We start from the raw sequence: 18,862 nt of genomic DNA on the forward strand, positions 1-18,862 counted from the left end.
TAAATAACGAGAAGTCCTCTTGATCCATTCCTCAAATCCCATAAACATAAGGAGATCTGCAAAATGCAAATACTCTTTTACTTCAAGTCAACATCTCTAAAATGAATTTAGACCTGACATTTTAAACAGGTGCTAGCAAATTTACTTCTGAATGTTTCATTGCAACAGTTGTTCATAGATGGTCTCTGTCTGTCAGTAATGACAGAACAGGTACATTGTAGCCTTTGTTTACAAATAGAGTGACCTTTTACAGTACATTCTATGTCCTTTCTGGCAGGCAAGGTACTCCACTGGTCATGACAAATGTTACATCTTGCGTCTAATTTCCACCATTCAGGAGCTAGGAATATTTGTAGTGTGTTAAAAATAAAAACCTCATTATATATAAAACCTTACAAGCTTTGCTTCTTTACGGGTACCCCACAGTTTCATGAATGTCAATGCTTATTATTCATTTAATTAATCTTATGAAACAACTGTTTATTTCTTGATTTCCAACTTATATTGCCTTTGATTTGATATTGATTGTTATTTTGATACTGTGGAAATAAACTGATTGATTGGAACAAAAACTGCAGTCTGAGTTGGACACCATTTCATTAAAAAAGTAGAGCTCGCTCTATAGATGCTTTATCATGAGGTTTCTGCTTTACAAGGCAGAGGTTTGTAGCCAGCTGCTGCAGGTCTTAATTAGCCCAAATCCTGGACCCTTGGGGTGGGGGAAGCCTTGCTGGGCAGCTTGGCCCTGAAAAAGCCTAGACAATGTGCTCACACCTGTGGCACTGGCTACATGTATGTGTCTGTTGTTCCAAATTTAAAATGTTGGAAGTTACAGTTTGGTTTAGAAAGGTACATTAACATACCCATTGATTTCAACATGCAGCCCCTGACTGCGTAACTAATTTGGTGGAGCACCAGCTTGTCAATCCAGAGGGTTGCAGGTTCAAGTCCCGCTGTACTCAATATTTCTTTGTTCAACCCACATTTTCTTATCTTGTAAGCATTTAACATACCATTACTCTATGAATATTTTGTAAAAAAAAAATACTGTTTAGAAAATCCCCCCAGTGATGTATTTACATGTAAATGTAACAGGAGGAGATGCAGCTCATCAATCGTAATAACTAGTAAACTGGCGTCTGTATGACTCCATGTCTCAGTGTCAAATCCAGTCTTGTGTTCTCATTAGGCAATCAGTAGGTAGACATTTGACGCTGGCTTTTGCATGCTCAGGCACAGTGACATTGTGCATGAGTGTTGTCTCCTCTAATGAATATGTGAAAATAAAGCTGAAACTGCAGCGTTTAAAAAAAAAAGTGTTGTTCAACCATAGAGTGGCACAACTGAGGGGATGGCAAGATGAAGATGAAATGTAGAGGGGCCAATGATGTTCGGTTTTCTTCTTTATTGAATCTCATAGTCCCTTTTTTAGACCAAAATTTTTGAAATTAAATTTATTAATCTTTGGTCCTAGGAATCAAGCACCGTGCACTGTATACGTATTTTCTCAATGTAGATTTTCTTCTAGTACAGTGTACTACGTGTGTGCATACTACTGTACATAGTTAACAAAAATAATTGAATACTTGGTCCTTACGGGTTTTATCACGTGCACACTATAGTGTCGTGGCTAGCGATTAAGAGCACTGGAAGCAAGCTCTGGTGTATCTGATCAGCAGAGTCTGGGTTCGAGTCCCGGTCGTGACACTTTGACCAAAATTGATCAATCACACCATACTACATACACTCGGATTGGTAGTGCTCGTCAAAGAACCCAGAAACACTTACCGCAAAAGAGTAGCTGTTAACCCGGTATTTCTTGTTCACATAGCAAGCACCCTTGTTAAAGGATTCCTCAGTTGTATCAAGTGACATGTTGTTCACCATTCAATTATTTTCAGACCTAATTTTGTTTTCTTCTTTTTATTTTAGATGCCAACTGCCGGCTACCCCTAGGTATGGAGTCAGGAGCCATTCTTGATGGTCAGATTTCAGCGACATCATGGATTCATGTTCTTGAAGGCCCAAGGTATGCCAGACTACACAACAGAGATGGTAAGTATAGGAATAATAATATCAAAGTTTAATATAGCGCATGCTACCAACAATGTACTCAAGGCGCTTAGAATACATTTTTTGAATTAATAACTGATACAGTTATTGAAGTAATGATGTCTGAGACCCAATTATGTTGCACCTTCTAAGGGTTTACATGGTGCTACGGAGCATTCAGCAGCAAAAGAGGGATTTTTTTTTTCAAACAAAAATAGTTCTAGTATGAATTTCTTTCAGACTAGCATTATTTAAACAATGATTAGTTATCTTTACCAGTTGAACTGTTTATTACCTTAACTAGTTTGTAAATCTTAAAATAATGTCGAAATTTTGAGACAAGTCGGGCTTGGTCGATCAACGTCCCATTTGTCTCATCTGGATTTAGAGACAGATTGAAGAAATAGTGTGCTCATTGGCAATGGTGTTACTTTGTGTAACTCGCAGGTGGTGGAGGGTGGACAGCGGGCACCAGTGACCTAGAGCAGTATCTTACCATCGACCTAGGGAGCGTTGCAGAGGTTACCGGTGTGGCCACGCAGGGTCGATACAACACAGACAACTACGTTCAGGAATACAGGGTGATGCTAAGCACAAACGGCAAGGATTGGACAACTTATAGTGACGATCAAGTGAACGATAAGGTAAATTATCTGTATCTGTTTGAGCCATTGACGTCAGAACTCGTGCCAATATTTTCCCTGCTAGAGTTTGGACATCAGCATTTTGTTTTTTTGGTGTCACACAGAAGACCCATTTGGTGCAGGGTATTTGGCATGGTGTACCCCTTACCCTTCTATTGTGTCCTCACTGTGTTCTTGGAATCTCAGGAACTCTTTAGAGTTTTTTTTTGTATGGATACCCTGCTTATTTGTCTGAGCAGAAGTATACATCTACCCTTCAGGCATGATAATCTTCCTACTTACATGTAAATGTACATAAAATGTAATGTTGTCTCATTTCAGAAGAATCAGAAGAATTGTGACCAAGTAGCCTTAAAAGTCTATTAAAGCCATCACCATATGTAGGTCAGGCCTAGTACTCAATAAATGTCACCTACTTTTTTCCAGGGACCAAATATCATGCCCTATAATATTCTGCAAGAACAGCAAATGTATGAAATTTGGCCTAAGGTCCCAATTTTATAAAGTTACTTTAAAGCACGACCAACATATTGCTTTTAAAACAAATTTCCAACTAGGAAAAACTAATAACAAACAATGCACATTTTGACAGGTAATCTGTTTGCAGGGTTTGTTTTCTTTGTAAGCACAAAATTGTCTAGTGCATTGCTAATTTTTCTTCTTCTATGTATTTTAAGCAGCTCTATGAAATTGAACCCTGGGGTTTTGGTGTTTAGTTACACCGTTGTACACATACCATATGCTATAGACTCCTGTTACATTGTACATTATAAATTATGGGGAAGAATTCTGGTGAAAAATGCCAAGAGTGTGTGTGTGTGTGCATCAGGTCAATACAAATGCTGAAAGGTTAAGTGTTATCTACTGGTACATGGAAATATTACACTGAAAGGAGGGCGGACTAATTTTATTTGTCGACTATACTAGTAATTTGCATTCATTAAGGCAGGCCTGTACGCTTCATTTTTGAAAGGGCAAAGGCACCAAGGCATTTTCTCCTTGCTAAAGGGTACACTATGAGGAAGTTGTAAATTTCTGTTGGAGTATTTGAAGGGCACCAAGGCAATGAGCAGGGTCATGAAGCCAATCGCCTCTGTTGCCCCCGTGAAGTATCAGGTCTGTTTAGGACTCATGAATAGGACTCATAAGCTAGTGTATCAGGCGGATACACCCAAATCTTGAGCTTTCTTTATGGTATTCTCTTGGATGTTTTTTGTAAAATTAAAATGTTGGTGTATCAGCCGAAATGTGCATGTATCGGCACGCAAAATGTGTGTTAATGCATGGAGAGAACCATGTTCTGTCCATTATGTACCTACACATAATTCACAAATTTGACCATGAATCTGTCTGCAAGATTCAGTTTCATGTACCGCCAAGGCACTCCACAGTACCAGCCATTTTCCCTAAGTGCTTAATGAATATTCATGAACTTATTTGCAAAATGTGGCTTACGACCAATGCCTGTCAGAGTTTTTCCCCCCACTGTATTCATCAGACCTGAGTAATGCACCCAATCAATAGCGTATTAGTAATTGACTAAAATGTGTTCCTTTCATATAATCCATCAGGTAGTTTACAGTCCGCATGTCTAACAAATATTTAATAGGACTCTACACGTAGCCCTTAGGGTAGTGAAATGTCCATTCGGTCGTTGAACTTGCTGTTTGAATGCATACAAATGTACCACTTAATGACTGAAACAATACATTCAACGTACTGGGGATGAATGGGGGACTTTCTGGGCGCTTGGTGGCAGTAGACTTACTAGGTAAAATCCGTTGTTCTCGGTAATGCACGCAGGCTCAGAACTCTGTAAACAATGGAAATTTACCTGTTAAGTCTGCTGCCACCAAGAGTTCCCAAATAATGAGAATATTATTTAATTATTTAATTACATATCCAACAATGCAAGCACCAATTATAACAGGATGAATAGAAAACACAGGCCGGGTGGTTTGTTTTCTGAAAGGGCAAGGTCATCAAGGCAGTTTCTCCTTGATGTTTCCAAGTGCTAGAACTCTTGACATTTTGTAAGACGAGTAAAACAATGGATGAATTTTAGGCACGATTGTGGTCATTTATCTCGTGATGAAATTTAACCCTTTTTGAAAGCGAAATTAACTGGAATTTCAATGTGATCATCTACAAAATACAATGCTTATTTTAAAATGCCCAACAAATTTGATAGCATGGAAACTGTTGTCATAACATCAGGCCTCGAAATAGCCCATGGGATCCACAACAAGTGCCAGGGTGCTAAATGAAAGTTGCTGTGCCCCTTAAAGAGTGAAGTGCTATGGTTTAATAGTGTGCTTGCCATAAATTGTTTTCAGATATAAATTAGTCTTCAGATATTATTATTATTATTCATTCATCATCCATCGTTATAACTTTCATTTCATTTCTGTTTGATAGATGTTTGAAGGCAACACAGACGGCAACCTCGCCAAGAAGAATGAGTTTACGAGGAACATTGAAGCCCGGTACGTCCGCTTCAACCCCACCTTGTTCATCGGAGCGCCCGCAATGCGCGTGGAGGTTTATGGGTGTCTTAAGGGTACGTACAACAAAGAAAGGTTCAAATCCTACCCGAGTTAAAGGCAGTGGACACTATTGGTAATTACTCAAAATAGTTATTGGCATAAAACCTTACTTGGTGACGAGTCATGGGGAGAGGTTGATGGTGTAAAACATTGTGAGAAACAGCTCCCTCTGAAGTGCCATAGTTTTAGAGAAAGTTGAATTTTCCACGAATTTGATTTAGAGACCTCAGATTTAGAACTTGAGGTCTCGAAATCAACCATCTAAATGCACACAACTTCGTGTGACATGGGTGTTTGTTTCTTTCATTATTATCTCGCAAGTTTGATGACCGATTGAGCTCAAATTTTCACAGGTTTGTTATTTCATGCTTATGTTGAGATACACCAACTGTGAAGGCTAGTCTTTGACAATTACCAATAGTGACCACTGCCTTTAAATGCCTGTGATTTATTTCACAGAACTCTGGAAAGTGCTGAGTATACAGCGCTTACACACATTGGTGTAAGGGTCAAACCAAAATTGTTATTCTTTATTATCACACAAAAAAAAAAACATTGTACGTTACATAAACATTGTCAGCTCTACCAATCCTGTATAATACCTCTAACTATTGGACCTTACCGAAAGTGACATTTCCTGAAACGGTTTTGAAATGAAGTGGGCAAAATGGTAAAATCCCCATTTTTGTCTTAAAAACCCCCAAAACAAAACAGAAAATGTCTTTATACAGCAATTGATATCCTCATTATTGCAATTCAAGCATCAAATAATTTTAATATTAGTTTTGTTTTTACTTTCAGGTGTCAATGAACTTGAAAAGTTCATACTTCCTTTCTCAATGTTGACGCACATATTCGCAACGAATATTCGCAAATACAGAGTTATCAAATTCACGTCAAATGACGCTTCGCATTCACAGGATGTATAAACCAGGCTTTATGCTTTCACTTCTAGTGTCAATTGTTCTATTTTTACAGATACCGCCTCCTTCGATGGGAATACCTACATCAAATACGACGTCAGTAACCCGGATAATCACATCCAATCCTACGACGGGTTGTTCCAAGCGCGCATCAGGACGACACAACCGGACGGAGTCCTGCTGGCGGGGGTCAGTAAACAGTCGGACTACCTCTTCATCCAGATGAAGGGAGGCAAGATCCTAGTGAGCATTAATCTCGGTTAGTACACAGGAGTTATTTTTTTCTTGTTCCTTTTTGTTTTAAAACATTTTGTTTTGCCAGTGATCAAGGTTGTAGGTTTCTAGGTGGCAGGTGAAATGATTAAAGGAACACGTTGCCTTGGATCGGTCGAGTTGGGCTTTGAAAAGCATTTGTAACCGTTTGTTATAAAATGCATATGGTTGGAAAGATGTTGTAAAAGTAAAATATAATGATCCACCTAAACACGCCTCACAAGTGCATGGTTTTCCTTTTACCTCGTCGACTAACACGGTCAGCCATTTATGGGAGTCAAATTTTTGACTCACATACTCCCATAAATGGCCGACTGTCTTAGTTTGCAAAGTAAAATGAAAACCACGCAACGGTTATAGACGCTTTTTATAGACCAAATAGACCAACTCATCCGATCCAAGGCAACGTGTTCCTTTAACTGACATGCTCCAGGCCTCCAGTACACAGGGCACTCGCACAGAATGGGCAGCCTACTCAATACCTCTGAGCCCACTAACCACAATTCTCCTTTCGTAAGAACCAATCCGAGCAGTGCTGGTTTTACACTAAAACCTCTGAATCCCTATAAAGAGACCACCATCTCAAAGATTATTCAGTCTCCGGACGATTCAATTTAATTCAATTCAATAATACAATTATTCCATACTCTTGTGGGAAAAAAAGAACAAATATGAGAATTAAACGGTACATAAAATGTACCAAAATCAAAAAGCGCACAATGAGAACAGTTAGGAACTCTTTTCACGGCAGTGAAGTTAATAACAAGAAGTCCCCTTCATCCACTAAGTATCTAACTTGCATAATTGTTTTTATTTGAACTAATTAGTTTGAACAAGCACTAAGAAGTGTAAGAGGACAAAGACCTTATTTGTCTTTATGAGTGTTAGATGTACTTAATTACTAAACGGAGTTGTAAGGTACTTATCAGACTCAAAGTCAACATTTTAAACAGCTACCTGAGCGGAATGTTTTCATTGGAAATGGTATTTTAACTTGTTTATAATGCACCTGTTCACAATTTTAATGTAATTTTGATATGTGTACACCTCTGAATTTCTCGTAATTATCGATTAAAAAATCAGGCCCCAACCTAAAGGTTTTGAAAAACTAAAAACACTTTTGCCGTTGAGAGCGCGCGTCAAAGGGCAATGCCGCTGACGTCATCTCTGGGAGCTTGCTTTGTTATGACTCCACGCTGCAACAAAGCGGCTTTACAAATTGGAGCTCCCAGAGATGACGTTTTGAGAGTGATTACGTAACAGGGCTTTTTGCAAATCTCTCAGAAAAGAACTGGATAAGGGCATTCAAAATGATTGCTTTTTTACACAATTGAAATCTTTTTATAGTCATATGACTCGATTTCCCTAGCAAAGTTTACGACTTGACATTTTCGTTCAAGCAGGTCTTTAACATCATTTTCTTCTGCTCTAAATATAACACAATGAGCCATTGTTAAAATTCAAGTGAAAAACATAAGACTGTTGGACTTGTCCATGCATTCTTCACTGGCCCAATGCCAGAACTACTCGCCTCAGGCCTGCAGTCAGGTGTTATTTAAAAAAAAAAAAAAAAAAAAAAAAAAAAAAAAAAGTCATGCAAGTTCCCCCAAAACAAGGCTAAAAGCCACTCTAGGTAAAGGGCTACAAGGAAGAAAACATAGAAATGCAGAAACTCGGTGGAGCTGAAGGTGGAATTTATATTCCTCTTAAAAGATGGCAGATCATAGGATGGAGAGAAACATGCACCAGGCAAGGAGTTCCAAAGAGATGCAGTACGAGGGAAAAAGCTACTGGAGTAGCTCTTTGTTCTACATCTTGGCACAGCCACAGTAAAAGGATGAGAACAAGCAGAAATCCTGATCTCACGTTATATTAGAGCCCTGCCTGTATGCTCCTTGAAATGAAAGTCAAAGTCCGAGTGTGAGGCAATAACATTGGCAAAAAATGTTCCAGACAGTTGCTGAATGTAATGATGCGTGCAGATTCATGTTTCGACGGGGGAGGGGACAAGCTGTCATTATATTGGAAATGTCTTGCTGCGGAAAAAATATATACCCGGTAGTAGTATGGAGAAAGTATTGAAATGAAAAAATATGGTTCATTGGAGCTCTCATCACAGTCTGAGGAATTTATGACTAGTGGGAACTGTAAACAACATCTGTGTAAGATATCGGGGACAAATGCTCCAAAATATTCTTAATATTACGTTTTCAGTTGACACACAAGTTATAGTCAAGGTAAAGTACGTGTCGGGGGTTCTCCCAGGAGTGGTCAAAACTTGGGGCATGCTAAAATGAAGGTTTACTGGTGAAAGCATTCAAAATTGTCCTTTAAAGAGAGAAAAAAACCTCCTTTAATATTTCCGGTAAAAAACATTCTAGGTTAATCCCACAATGTAAAAAACAACAACACGAGTACGGCTCCTACTACAAATCATCCCACAAGATCTTGTAAGAGAAGCAAAGTTTATCAGCAGCATTAAATAGCAAAAAGAAACCCTAAAACTTACATGTAGCAGTGCTAGAAATATACATTAGGGATTAAGAAAAGAAAGTATTATCAAAAATATGCCAATGCAAAATAAATGCTTTAAAAATACCAGTGGTAAATGAGACCATACAGCTTGCATTTTACTAATAGCTTCCTTCAGTGCTAAGTAATTGTCCAGTGTATGGTTCCAATTAGGGCTCATGAATAACTGATGTGCCACCACCTGACGTTCCACTATTTGCTGACAAATAAGAGAGATTTCAGGGAGAAAAAAAAAAAAACCAGAAAGAAAAAACCCACAATAGATCTTAAATTTGCATCGGGATAATTTTTTACCCATACACCGATGTAATATGTTAGCACTGTATACTCAGTACTTTCCTGAGTCCTGTGAAAAAATATCACAGGCATATTACTCGGATGGGATTCGAACCCACGACCCTTGCAATTCTAGAGCAGTGTCTTACCAACTAGACTACCGAGACTGCCCGGTGGCCAGAGGCATCTCGAATGCTATTGTTTGGCAGTGGGTACCTCAACGATATATCTTAGATGTTAAATTTGCATCTGGGATAAGGAATATAATTATTATTTTTTTTTTACCCATACACCGATGTGTGTTAGCACTGTATACTCGGTACTTTGATTAAACCCCCAAACAAACAAACTTCACAAATCCCTCTTTAAAGCTCTGCTGTCTCATCATCAATTATGAACCAACAATTTAACCATTCCTCACTCCTAACAACCCACACATGATATCCTGGGATGTGATGAAATGAAAAAAAAAAAAAAAAAATAATAACAGCATTTTTTCCCCCTGCCTGCCTGATATCCCTTCATGGTCACCGGAGCTTGTGGCAGTTAAGTGACAAAATTGCATTTCACGGTTTGTTCATGCCGGGTTGGTTAACCGTCCCCGCAGGAGGTTAGTGCCAGAAACCTTGATGCTGAGTAGGTTGTACATGCACTTGGCGTCTTGTCTCTTTGGATTCGAGTTAGTCTTAACCTTGATGCTGAGTAGGGTGTACTTGGTGTCTTGTCTCTTTGGATCTCAGTTAGTCTTATCCTTGATGCTGAGTAGGGTGTACTTGGTGTCTTGTCTCTTTGGATCTGAATAGAGGCCTTTTCGCACTACCTTTGTTGAAACCTACCTGGTTCAGCCCGCTTCATTTTGACACGGATCAGAGATAAGAAACATTCACAGTCGATTTCAATCCGGCTAGAGCATGCTACCCAGATCGGAGGCGGATTGAAAATTTACATCGGGGATAAAGTTTTTTATTTTAATTTTATAGTTTTACCTATAAACACCGAAGTGTGTTAGCACTGTATACTCAGTCATTTCCCGAGCGCTAGGCAAAAAAAACCTCACGGGCATATTACTCGGGTGGGAATCGAACCCACAACCTTTGCAATTCTAGAGCAGTGTCTTACCAACTAGGCGCATGAACGTCTTGTGACTGCTCTGCGCATAACACACAAGTATATATGCACATATGCAAAGAAAACTAACGGTGAGAGCTGAGATATTTCACAAAAATTACAGTTAAAGGAGGAATACTTGTGCTACATAAGTAAAAACCCACCATCAAATTATGTATTCAGCCATATAATATTAATTTGATGAGGTTAGTTGCTTCTGAAGTGTTTCTGCCTTAGAAATGATCCCTCATATCTAGGTCATCATTGAGTGCTTAAAGGCACTGGACACTATTGGTCATTACTAAAAAATAATTGGCAGCATAAAAACTTAGTTGGTCACGAGTAGTGGAGAGCTGTTGATAGTATAAAACATTGTGAGAAACGGCTCCCTCTGAAGTAACATAGTTTTCGAGAAAGAAGTAATTTATCACTAAAATATTTGAATTTGATTTCAAGACCTCAGAATTAGATTTTGAGGTCCCGAAATCAAACATCTGAAAGCACACAACTTTGTGTGACAAGGGTGTTTTTATCTTTCATTATTATCTCGCAACTTCAATGACCAATTGAGTTCAAGTTTTCAAAGGTTTGTTATTTTGTGCATATGTTGAGATACACCAAGTGAGAAGACTGGTCTTTGAAATTTACCAATAGTGTCAAGTGTCTTTAATCCGAAAGTGGAAGAGCTCCATGGCGAGATGTGAAGAGGCATTGTACAGTTGTCATAAATACAGCATTGGTTCTACTCTGAATATTTGTTAATAAAGTCCTGACATACCATGTCGTGTACATGATGGTGGGTCACGCTGTGAACCAACAGAGTGACCTTTTACTGTACCAGCAGGACTGTTCATCATAGAGCAATTACCTCTATGCCCCTTGGTCATTGCCTTGGTGCCCTTTAAAATGTTCTAGTAGAAATGACAACTTTGTTGTCAGCACGTCAACTAAGCATGAAACATTCAATGCCAGTGCCAGTGCAGTGAATGATTTCTTTGTATAGCAGAGCAAAATGCTACAAAATAAAAATCAGTTGCTACTAAAAAATCACCATTTGCTTCTCAATATTAGCATTCAGTGTGCACAAATCAAGTTGAGTCTAAATATTTTGCTGTGCAAAATTGCCTGCCGGAACTGTTCCCTGCATTGTATTTTGTTCATTGTTTCTATAAGGTCAACTGTAGTAAAAAGATTTTAGACTAGTTTTCTTTTTCTCAAGAAAGACTTTGAGAAAGACTCTGCTGGGCTCCTACCTTTTGGTTGGTAAGCAGTTTGCAAATCAGCTAATTTGATTTTCTCATTTAAATAAAAAGAAAGTTGAAATTAATGTTCATTTTTTTCAATATACCTGTGTTAATGTATTCCAGCACATGTATAGCTTGTTTTGGTGTTGGCAGCGTTCTTAAGGTCCTATGTAACTTAAATGAGTATTATTTATAAAGGAATAAAATTAGCATAATACCTTACGTATTGTGTGACCTTCAGCTGAGATAAGCTGTTGGCTCCACACAGACTTTATTTTCTCTTTGAAATGATTAAAAGGTTTTAAGCAAATAAGTACATGTTTTAATATTCTGTTATTAATGTGCTTTTACCTTACAAACATTTACAGATGGTGTACTTAGGGGTTGTTCCGAACATTCAATGTTAACAAATTTCAAAATTGTTTTGACCTACCCACCCCAAATTTGAAGGTATAGCTTCATAATATAATAATATACAATTATTAAAAATTAAGAACAGATCAAATTGAACCAGATCAAAGGTCTCCAACAAAAGTTGTTTTGAATCACCTTTTCTGGCTTAAACAAATTACTTTATAGTTATGTCAGGTCAGGAATTATGACAATCTTAACTAGCTGGTTATTTTGTCTTGTTCTTTTTCATTTGTTCATTTAAATATATTAAAAAAAAAACCACAATTTTGAAAAGGAAAAAAAAAAACCCAAAAACCAAAACATCCACATTACACATGCATTCTTCATGCATTAAATATTCTTCCTATCTAAATCTGATTTCCATTCGTTTTTCCGTTGGAAAAAAAGTATAAAAATTGTGATTAAATAGCCAAAATAGTCTATTAAAATCAACGTAAATGTACACCATGTGTAACATGGAGGTCAGCCCTTGTAAAATTGTCCTACCTTTCTAAAGTCAAAATATATCATGCCTCATTCTTTAATTTCTTTGTATAAGTTTTGAAAAAATGATCTTCAGTTATGTGATTTTGTGTGTTTATTTTTGTCATACTTTTTCTTTGAGCAGTGTAATCCTTGTTTTCTGTCCCTTAAAATTTGATTTAAAATTGCAATTGAAATTATTCGTACTGTTTTGTGATGTACCAATGCCATTTTTAGATAGGAAATGAAATTAAGCACAATATGCAGCGCAGCACCACAAATTAAATTTCTTATGCAGAGAGAGTTTTACAAGGTGTTTCCACAAACCTGAACTAGATTGTATTCCAACCTTGCAGAGTTACAAATTGTATAAAACGAAAGTCTTTTGTCCGCGCCACAGTTTCAGTGATCTCATAACAAAATTAACAAGAATTTACAAAGGGGGTTGAATTGAAACCCTGTCAAGAGACTTTTGTCCAGGAGTGAAGGCCCTGTCACACAGGACAATTTTTACAGGTAACTTGGAGGCAGCCAACGGCACTGCATGCAAAAGGAACACTTAGGTGAAACAGGAGCTATTTTCCAACTTGTTTTTTGTTGCTTATTCCCTGCTTTCTCATATCAAGATGAAAGTAAGAGTGTTTTCTATTGGCAAGATTGCCTGGAACTGGGGTGGATTTCACAAAAAGTTTGGACTAGTCTTATATCGAGTTAGGCAAGTTACAACTGTACTCGTTCTTACTTACATAGGACTAGCCTTAAGCTTTTAATATTATCTTCTTAGACTAGTCCTAAGTAAGGACTAGTCCTAACTCTTTGTGAAATGGACCCTTGGCTGCCTATAAATTGCCTCGTGTGACATTGCCCTGAGATGTTTTTTCCCTTAAAAAAAAAAAAAACATCTCAAAACTACCAAACGAAAGCAAACATTGAATGTCAATATCTTGTAGAACAAGAGGTTCAAGTAGACGTGTGACTTCTTTCTATAGACACCTTCATGACCTTGTATCGATGCCACCCGCGGCCACAGTTTGCACATGGTCTGCCATAAAAATCATAACAACACCTGATCCACATCAAAAGGCAATGAGATTACGAAAAAGTCAATCAAGCAATATTGCACACAATAGGGGCAGGGTGAGGTGGGAGGGAAGGAGGGGGAAGAGGTTTGGAAAAGGGAGAGGTATAAATTGTTTGTCGGATTTCTGAGGGTTGGTGTCCAGTCGCGAATGCTGGTTTGTGCCGGTTGTCACCTCGCTAAATGTTAATGGATTCAATGTTCTTGTGACAATACTGTGACAGTTTTTTTTTTTTTTACTGTTAACTTAACAAGTACACACTGAATTATACGAGTGAAACTTTCACAAATGGATTTAATTGTACCTTTCTTGATAATTTTGCCTTTACACTCATCAACATTATGTTGACAGACACCAAACGATTACCCAACCTTGCACTCACATTACACTCCACCTTGCTTTCTTTGGTCCACACTTGACAACACACCCGTGCAAACAAAGTTCTAGGTCAAAAAACCTTCAGTGTAGCTGGGCCAATGATTCAGAGCAATCTTCCTACCGCCATTAGGGAATCTCTTACTTTACCTTCATTTTGTAAAGTTCTTAAGACTCACCTTTTTTCACATTAATTGCTTTCAAGTGCGCCATGATCGTGATGGAATAGCGCCTTATAAATTTTAGTTGTTATGATAACCTTAAGGGAAGGTACACGTTTGGTAATTGTCAAAGACCAGTCTTCTCAGACTTCTAGCTAGAAGTCTATTATTATTTTAGTGAGAAATTACCTCTTTCTCAAAAACTACATTACTTCAGAGGGAGTTGTTTCCCACAATGTTTTATACTATCAACAGCTCTCTAATGCTTGTTAACAAGTCAGTTTTGAAGTTAATACTTCTTTTGAGTAATTACCAAACGTGTACCTTCCCTTTAAAAGGAATCTCCTGTGATTTGTTTTTCAAGGTGACAGTCCCAATATGCCGGATTCTGGCATGACAGAGTTAGAAGGCGGAAGTCTTCTGGATGACAACCAGTGGCATCTCATCGAGTACAAACGCCAAAGGCAGACTGTGGAACTTATTGTTGATGGGGTGGCCGTAGCAACCAGAACCAACGGGCTGTTCTCTCGACTAGACCTGGACAAAATGGTAGGGAAACAAAAACGGGTCAAACATGAGTGAGTTTGTTGGTTTTCTTGAAGATGGAAGAGTACACTGATGACTTATTCCTCGAATGAATATGCTGCACAGTTTTTAGTACATTTTAATTCTTTTAACCTTTTGGAAGCGTTTGCATTTTTTTTTACCTTACTCTAACCCTCTCAACATTTGCATTTCCCTTGACTAGGTGACCATCGGCGGAGCTCCCATGCAGCACAAGGGTCTCGTTGTCAGACAGTACTTCAGGGGCTGTATGCAGCATGCCCTTCTCAGTAACAGCGTGCTCCCGTCGAGCCTAGGCACTGCCCTCAACTTTATCATGAGCACGACGGACAAGACGATGACCACAATCAGCGTGGAGGGAAATCTGGTATACTCCTGCAGCGGGGACACGACTGTACCAGCTACATTCCCCACTAAGAGCTCGTACTTAAAGTGGAGGGGCCCTAATAGTATCCAAAACTACACGTGAGTCTACCTGTTTGTTTTGTTTTGTTACGACGATCTTTCCCGTCCAGGGAACTCGGCAAACTTCCACAATACCAAGGGGATATAAACACCAAGCTGGCAACAGCCAATCTCTCTCATACAAACATTGGTTTAAAACGTCTATGATTATGAATTGCACAGATCTAGAAATTGTGCTCTAGTAAGTAAATGATAATACTTATTCTAGTCATTGTGAAATCAGCGGTTAGCTTGGTAGGATTCGAAACCCACAACCTTGTGATTGCAAGTCCTTCAGTCTAACCAGAATGTTCAAAGTCTTCCGACCCCAGTTTGCCTTAGAATAACTAAGCATTAGTTGGATCCTAATATTTTATCACCTTTCCCAACAGCATCTCCTTGAAGTTCCGTACTTTTGGTGCGGACGGTCTGTTCATCAGCAACCCACAAGAGTCTGTCAGTGGAGGCTACATCAACGTTGGACTAATTGACGGAACGCCGTTTGTCGTCATGAAGACCGGGTCAAACCCGGCAACATCACTACCAGGAGGTAGGTGTTTTATTAAGAAGGCATTATACAGGAGATCAATTCATGAGCTGCTTGTAGAGCTGCTTGTAGAGCCAAAATACCATTTTTGCTTGTACACAAAAAGTTGCTAAGCATGACAGAATTATGCTTACCAGCATATGGTTACCATTCAAACATAATTTTTCTACATACCATTTGTGACTGCTCCTTTTTTGCTTAATTGAACATGCAAAATGTTCTTCTGAGGCAACTCTATGATCTTTGGCTCTAGGCTGTTCAAAGGCATGCAACATCTCAAAGGATTAGCAGGGGGTCGATTTGACAAAGAGCTAAGAGTTGACCTTAACTGCAAATCAATCTTAAATGCTATGCAAAGTTTAGGTCACAGTACAAATCACTGTTGTATTACTGACAACTCAACTCATTTTAGTGCTTTGTGGAATCGACCCCCTGCTTTTCTTAGCATTTTCAAATTTGAAGTACCACCTCTTTCAATTTACTTTTTTTAAAATATTTCCAGAGGGTTCTGATCTGAATGATGGGAAGTGGCACAGCATCCGGCTAGAGATGACCAACAACATCTTCAAGTGGACTGTGGACGGAGAAACGGGAATCATTCAACGAGACTTCTCCCTGCGCACCGGTGAAGACTACTTCATAGGCGGAGCCAGTAAGTGTTATATACGCTGAATCTGTCTAGTGACCTGTCATGATATTGTTCCCACTTCAGTCTGTTTTCTGATTTTGTTTTGCCCTTAGATAAATCTGAAAAAATTGTTTTTTTTAGTAAGGCCTGAGAAGTATTTTAAAGCCTACACCATGTGTACATGCAGGTTAGTCCTTGTGTACTCGATAAAATATTCCTACTTATTTTTAAAGGACCAAATATCATATAAGAAAATCTCAGCACATTTATGGACTCGTAATTTATGTTTTTTTTTTAAACAAGCTTATCACTTAACTTACATTCTTGTGAAAATTTAAATTTAGTGATACCTCCCCCCCCCCTGTTTTCTCAGCAAGTAGACACAGTTTTCAGCCAAAACTTTCGCTTTAGATTTTGATGATTTTGCTTATAATTCAGGTATAAGTTTGTGTACAAAAATGTTTGCCCATTTTGTCAAAGTATTTGGGTTTGAAATCCCCATTTTGTTCACATTTTTTTACCAACTTGTTTCTTTTTTTCTCAATCCACCAAGGTGACAGCTCACAGACGGGAGACATGCCAGGTTTCCGTGGTTGCATGAAAGACGTGTACCTGGGCAACACCAAGGTTGACTTTATGTCTGTCCTGACAGGCACCATGCCATCCGGCGCAATCAACGAAGGGGTGGATATTGACACGTGTAGTCTGGTAGACTGGTGAGTTTGTAGTAGGTTGGTTATTAAACAAATATTTAATTCTTTTTCATTTTTCTTTATAGCATTATTGAGAATGATAAATTGGCTGTGATGGCGAGTTTTTTGCTGAGCGGTCAACCGCATTTACTCAAGATTTGGTCTTTCTGCTCGGCAGAGTGTGGGTTCAAGTCCCAGTCATGACACTTGTGTCCTTGAGCATTGACCATTATGGATTCATCCTTCGGATGGGACTTAAAGCCATTGGTCCTGTGTGTTGTGTAATCAACGTAAACGATCCATTTTTACATATCGCTAAGATAATAGGTTTGCCCCGATGATTTAGGCAGTGGCTGCTGAATGTGTCGCAACACCTTGTCAAGGTGTTACATAAATGGGTCTCATCATTCAAAACTTCAAAACTGTCTGGAAATAAATAATGATAAGCGCTTTGAGATACCCGTAGCAGGCATGGAATGACAAGAAGGCCATGGAGGCATTGGCCTCTGTTGCCCTGGTCTTGGAATTTATGCCCCATCAAATCCCAGGCCTGCCATAGGCAAAGCTCTATAAAAACTAGTTTGTTATTACTATATATATTTTTTTAAATTTTATTTGAAATTTTGTCTTTGATTAAAGGTGCTCACCCAACCCTTGTGCTAACGGTGGTACATGTGAGACTGACTGGGATACGTTTACGTGTAAATGTATCGGGACTGGCTATACAGGCACCACATGCTCAGTCTGTAAGTAGTAAATGTCAAATTTTAAAGGCAGTGGACACTATTGGTAATCACTCAAAATAATTATTAGCATAGAACCTTTCTTGGTGGCGAGTAATGGGGGTCTAAAACATTGTGAGAAACGGCTCCCTCTGAAGTGCCATACTTTTCGAGGAAGAAGTAACTTTCCATGAATTTGATTTCAAGACCTCAGATTTAGAACTTGAGGTCTTGAAATCAACCATCTAAACGCACACAACTTCGTGTGACAAGGGTGTTTTTTCCTTTCATTATTATCTCGCAAGTTCGATGACCGATTGAGCTCAAATTTTCACAGGTTTGTTATTTTATGCATGTGTTGAGATACACTAACTGTGAAGGCTAGTCTTTGACAATTACCAATAGTGTCCACTGCCTTTAAAGGATGAATTAGGGCCCTGTCTTATGAGGCAGCTTTTACAGGCAACTGTGGCGTGTCATGGCCTAGCCGTTAAGAGCACCGGATTCAAACTCTATAGTGTTTCTGATCAGCAGAGTGTGGGTTGGAGAGTCGTGACACCTGTTTAGCAAGACACTTAACCATGATGCTTCGTTGTGAAGCCGTTGTCCCTTGTCTTGTGTTGGTTAACGCACCGAAGTGAAGTATTTAAGACTGTATAATGTTGTCTTACTATTGATTGTCTCACTATTGATTGTTATTATATAAACCCACAGCTCAGCATGGAAGCTTCTGCCAGTACGAAGGAACAATGAGCATAGACCCAGACGGTAGTGGACCGATTCCTCCAGTCATGGTAGATTGTGAAAAACAAGGTGAGTAACATTGCAACTCTGAAATAGGAATTTCAGTTTCCCCCTTTCTCTTTACCGGATAACTTTAGACCTGGGCCCAATTTCAGAATAGACCTTTCTTTTGCAACGTCACAGCCCGAGTTTTTGCCAACCCAGATTGGAAAACTATGGAAAGCCGTAAGTGCAAATTAAGAAAAGATCGCTATTTTTTGTAACAATGTAACCAAATTTGTTGATTTTGTTAAAAACAAAACAAATAATTATGAGAGGTATTTTATTTAATTGAAAGTTTGCAGAAAATGCTGAATTTGGTTAAAACATCTGTTTTTAAGATTTAGTGTTTTACTAACATTCGGCCGACCATGCCAACCAAGGCGGTTTGTTT

General features: G+C 38.6%; 1 protein-coding gene across 1 annotated transcript in view; it reads left to right on the forward strand.

Annotated features, from left to right (window-relative positions):
• LOC117287832 (neurexin-4-like) overlaps nucleotides 1-18,862 on the forward strand; it is a 67,182-nt gene that overhangs the window by 17,461 nt on the left and 30,859 nt on the right. The window contains exons 2-12 of the mRNA XM_033768372.1: nucleotides 1,933-2,055; nucleotides 2,500-2,696; nucleotides 5,115-5,256; nucleotides 6,221-6,424; nucleotides 14,453-14,637; nucleotides 14,837-15,117; nucleotides 15,489-15,646; nucleotides 16,146-16,295; nucleotides 16,825-16,987; nucleotides 17,603-17,709; nucleotides 18,400-18,498. Coding sequence (XP_033624263.1) covers nucleotides 1,933-2,055; nucleotides 2,500-2,696; nucleotides 5,115-5,256; nucleotides 6,221-6,424; nucleotides 14,453-14,637; nucleotides 14,837-15,117; nucleotides 15,489-15,646; nucleotides 16,146-16,295; nucleotides 16,825-16,987; nucleotides 17,603-17,709; nucleotides 18,400-18,498 — 1,809 coding nt within the window. The remainder of the gene's footprint in view (nucleotides 1-1,932; nucleotides 2,056-2,499; nucleotides 2,697-5,114; nucleotides 5,257-6,220; nucleotides 6,425-14,452; nucleotides 14,638-14,836; nucleotides 15,118-15,488; nucleotides 15,647-16,145; nucleotides 16,296-16,824; nucleotides 16,988-17,602; nucleotides 17,710-18,399; nucleotides 18,499-18,862) is intronic.

Source organism: Asterias rubens, chromosome 3 (assembly GCF_902459465.1).
Source record: "Asterias rubens chromosome 3, eAstRub1.3, whole genome shotgun sequence".
Taxonomy (NCBI): Eukaryota; Metazoa; Echinodermata; class Asteroidea; order Forcipulatida; family Asteriidae; genus Asterias; species Asterias rubens.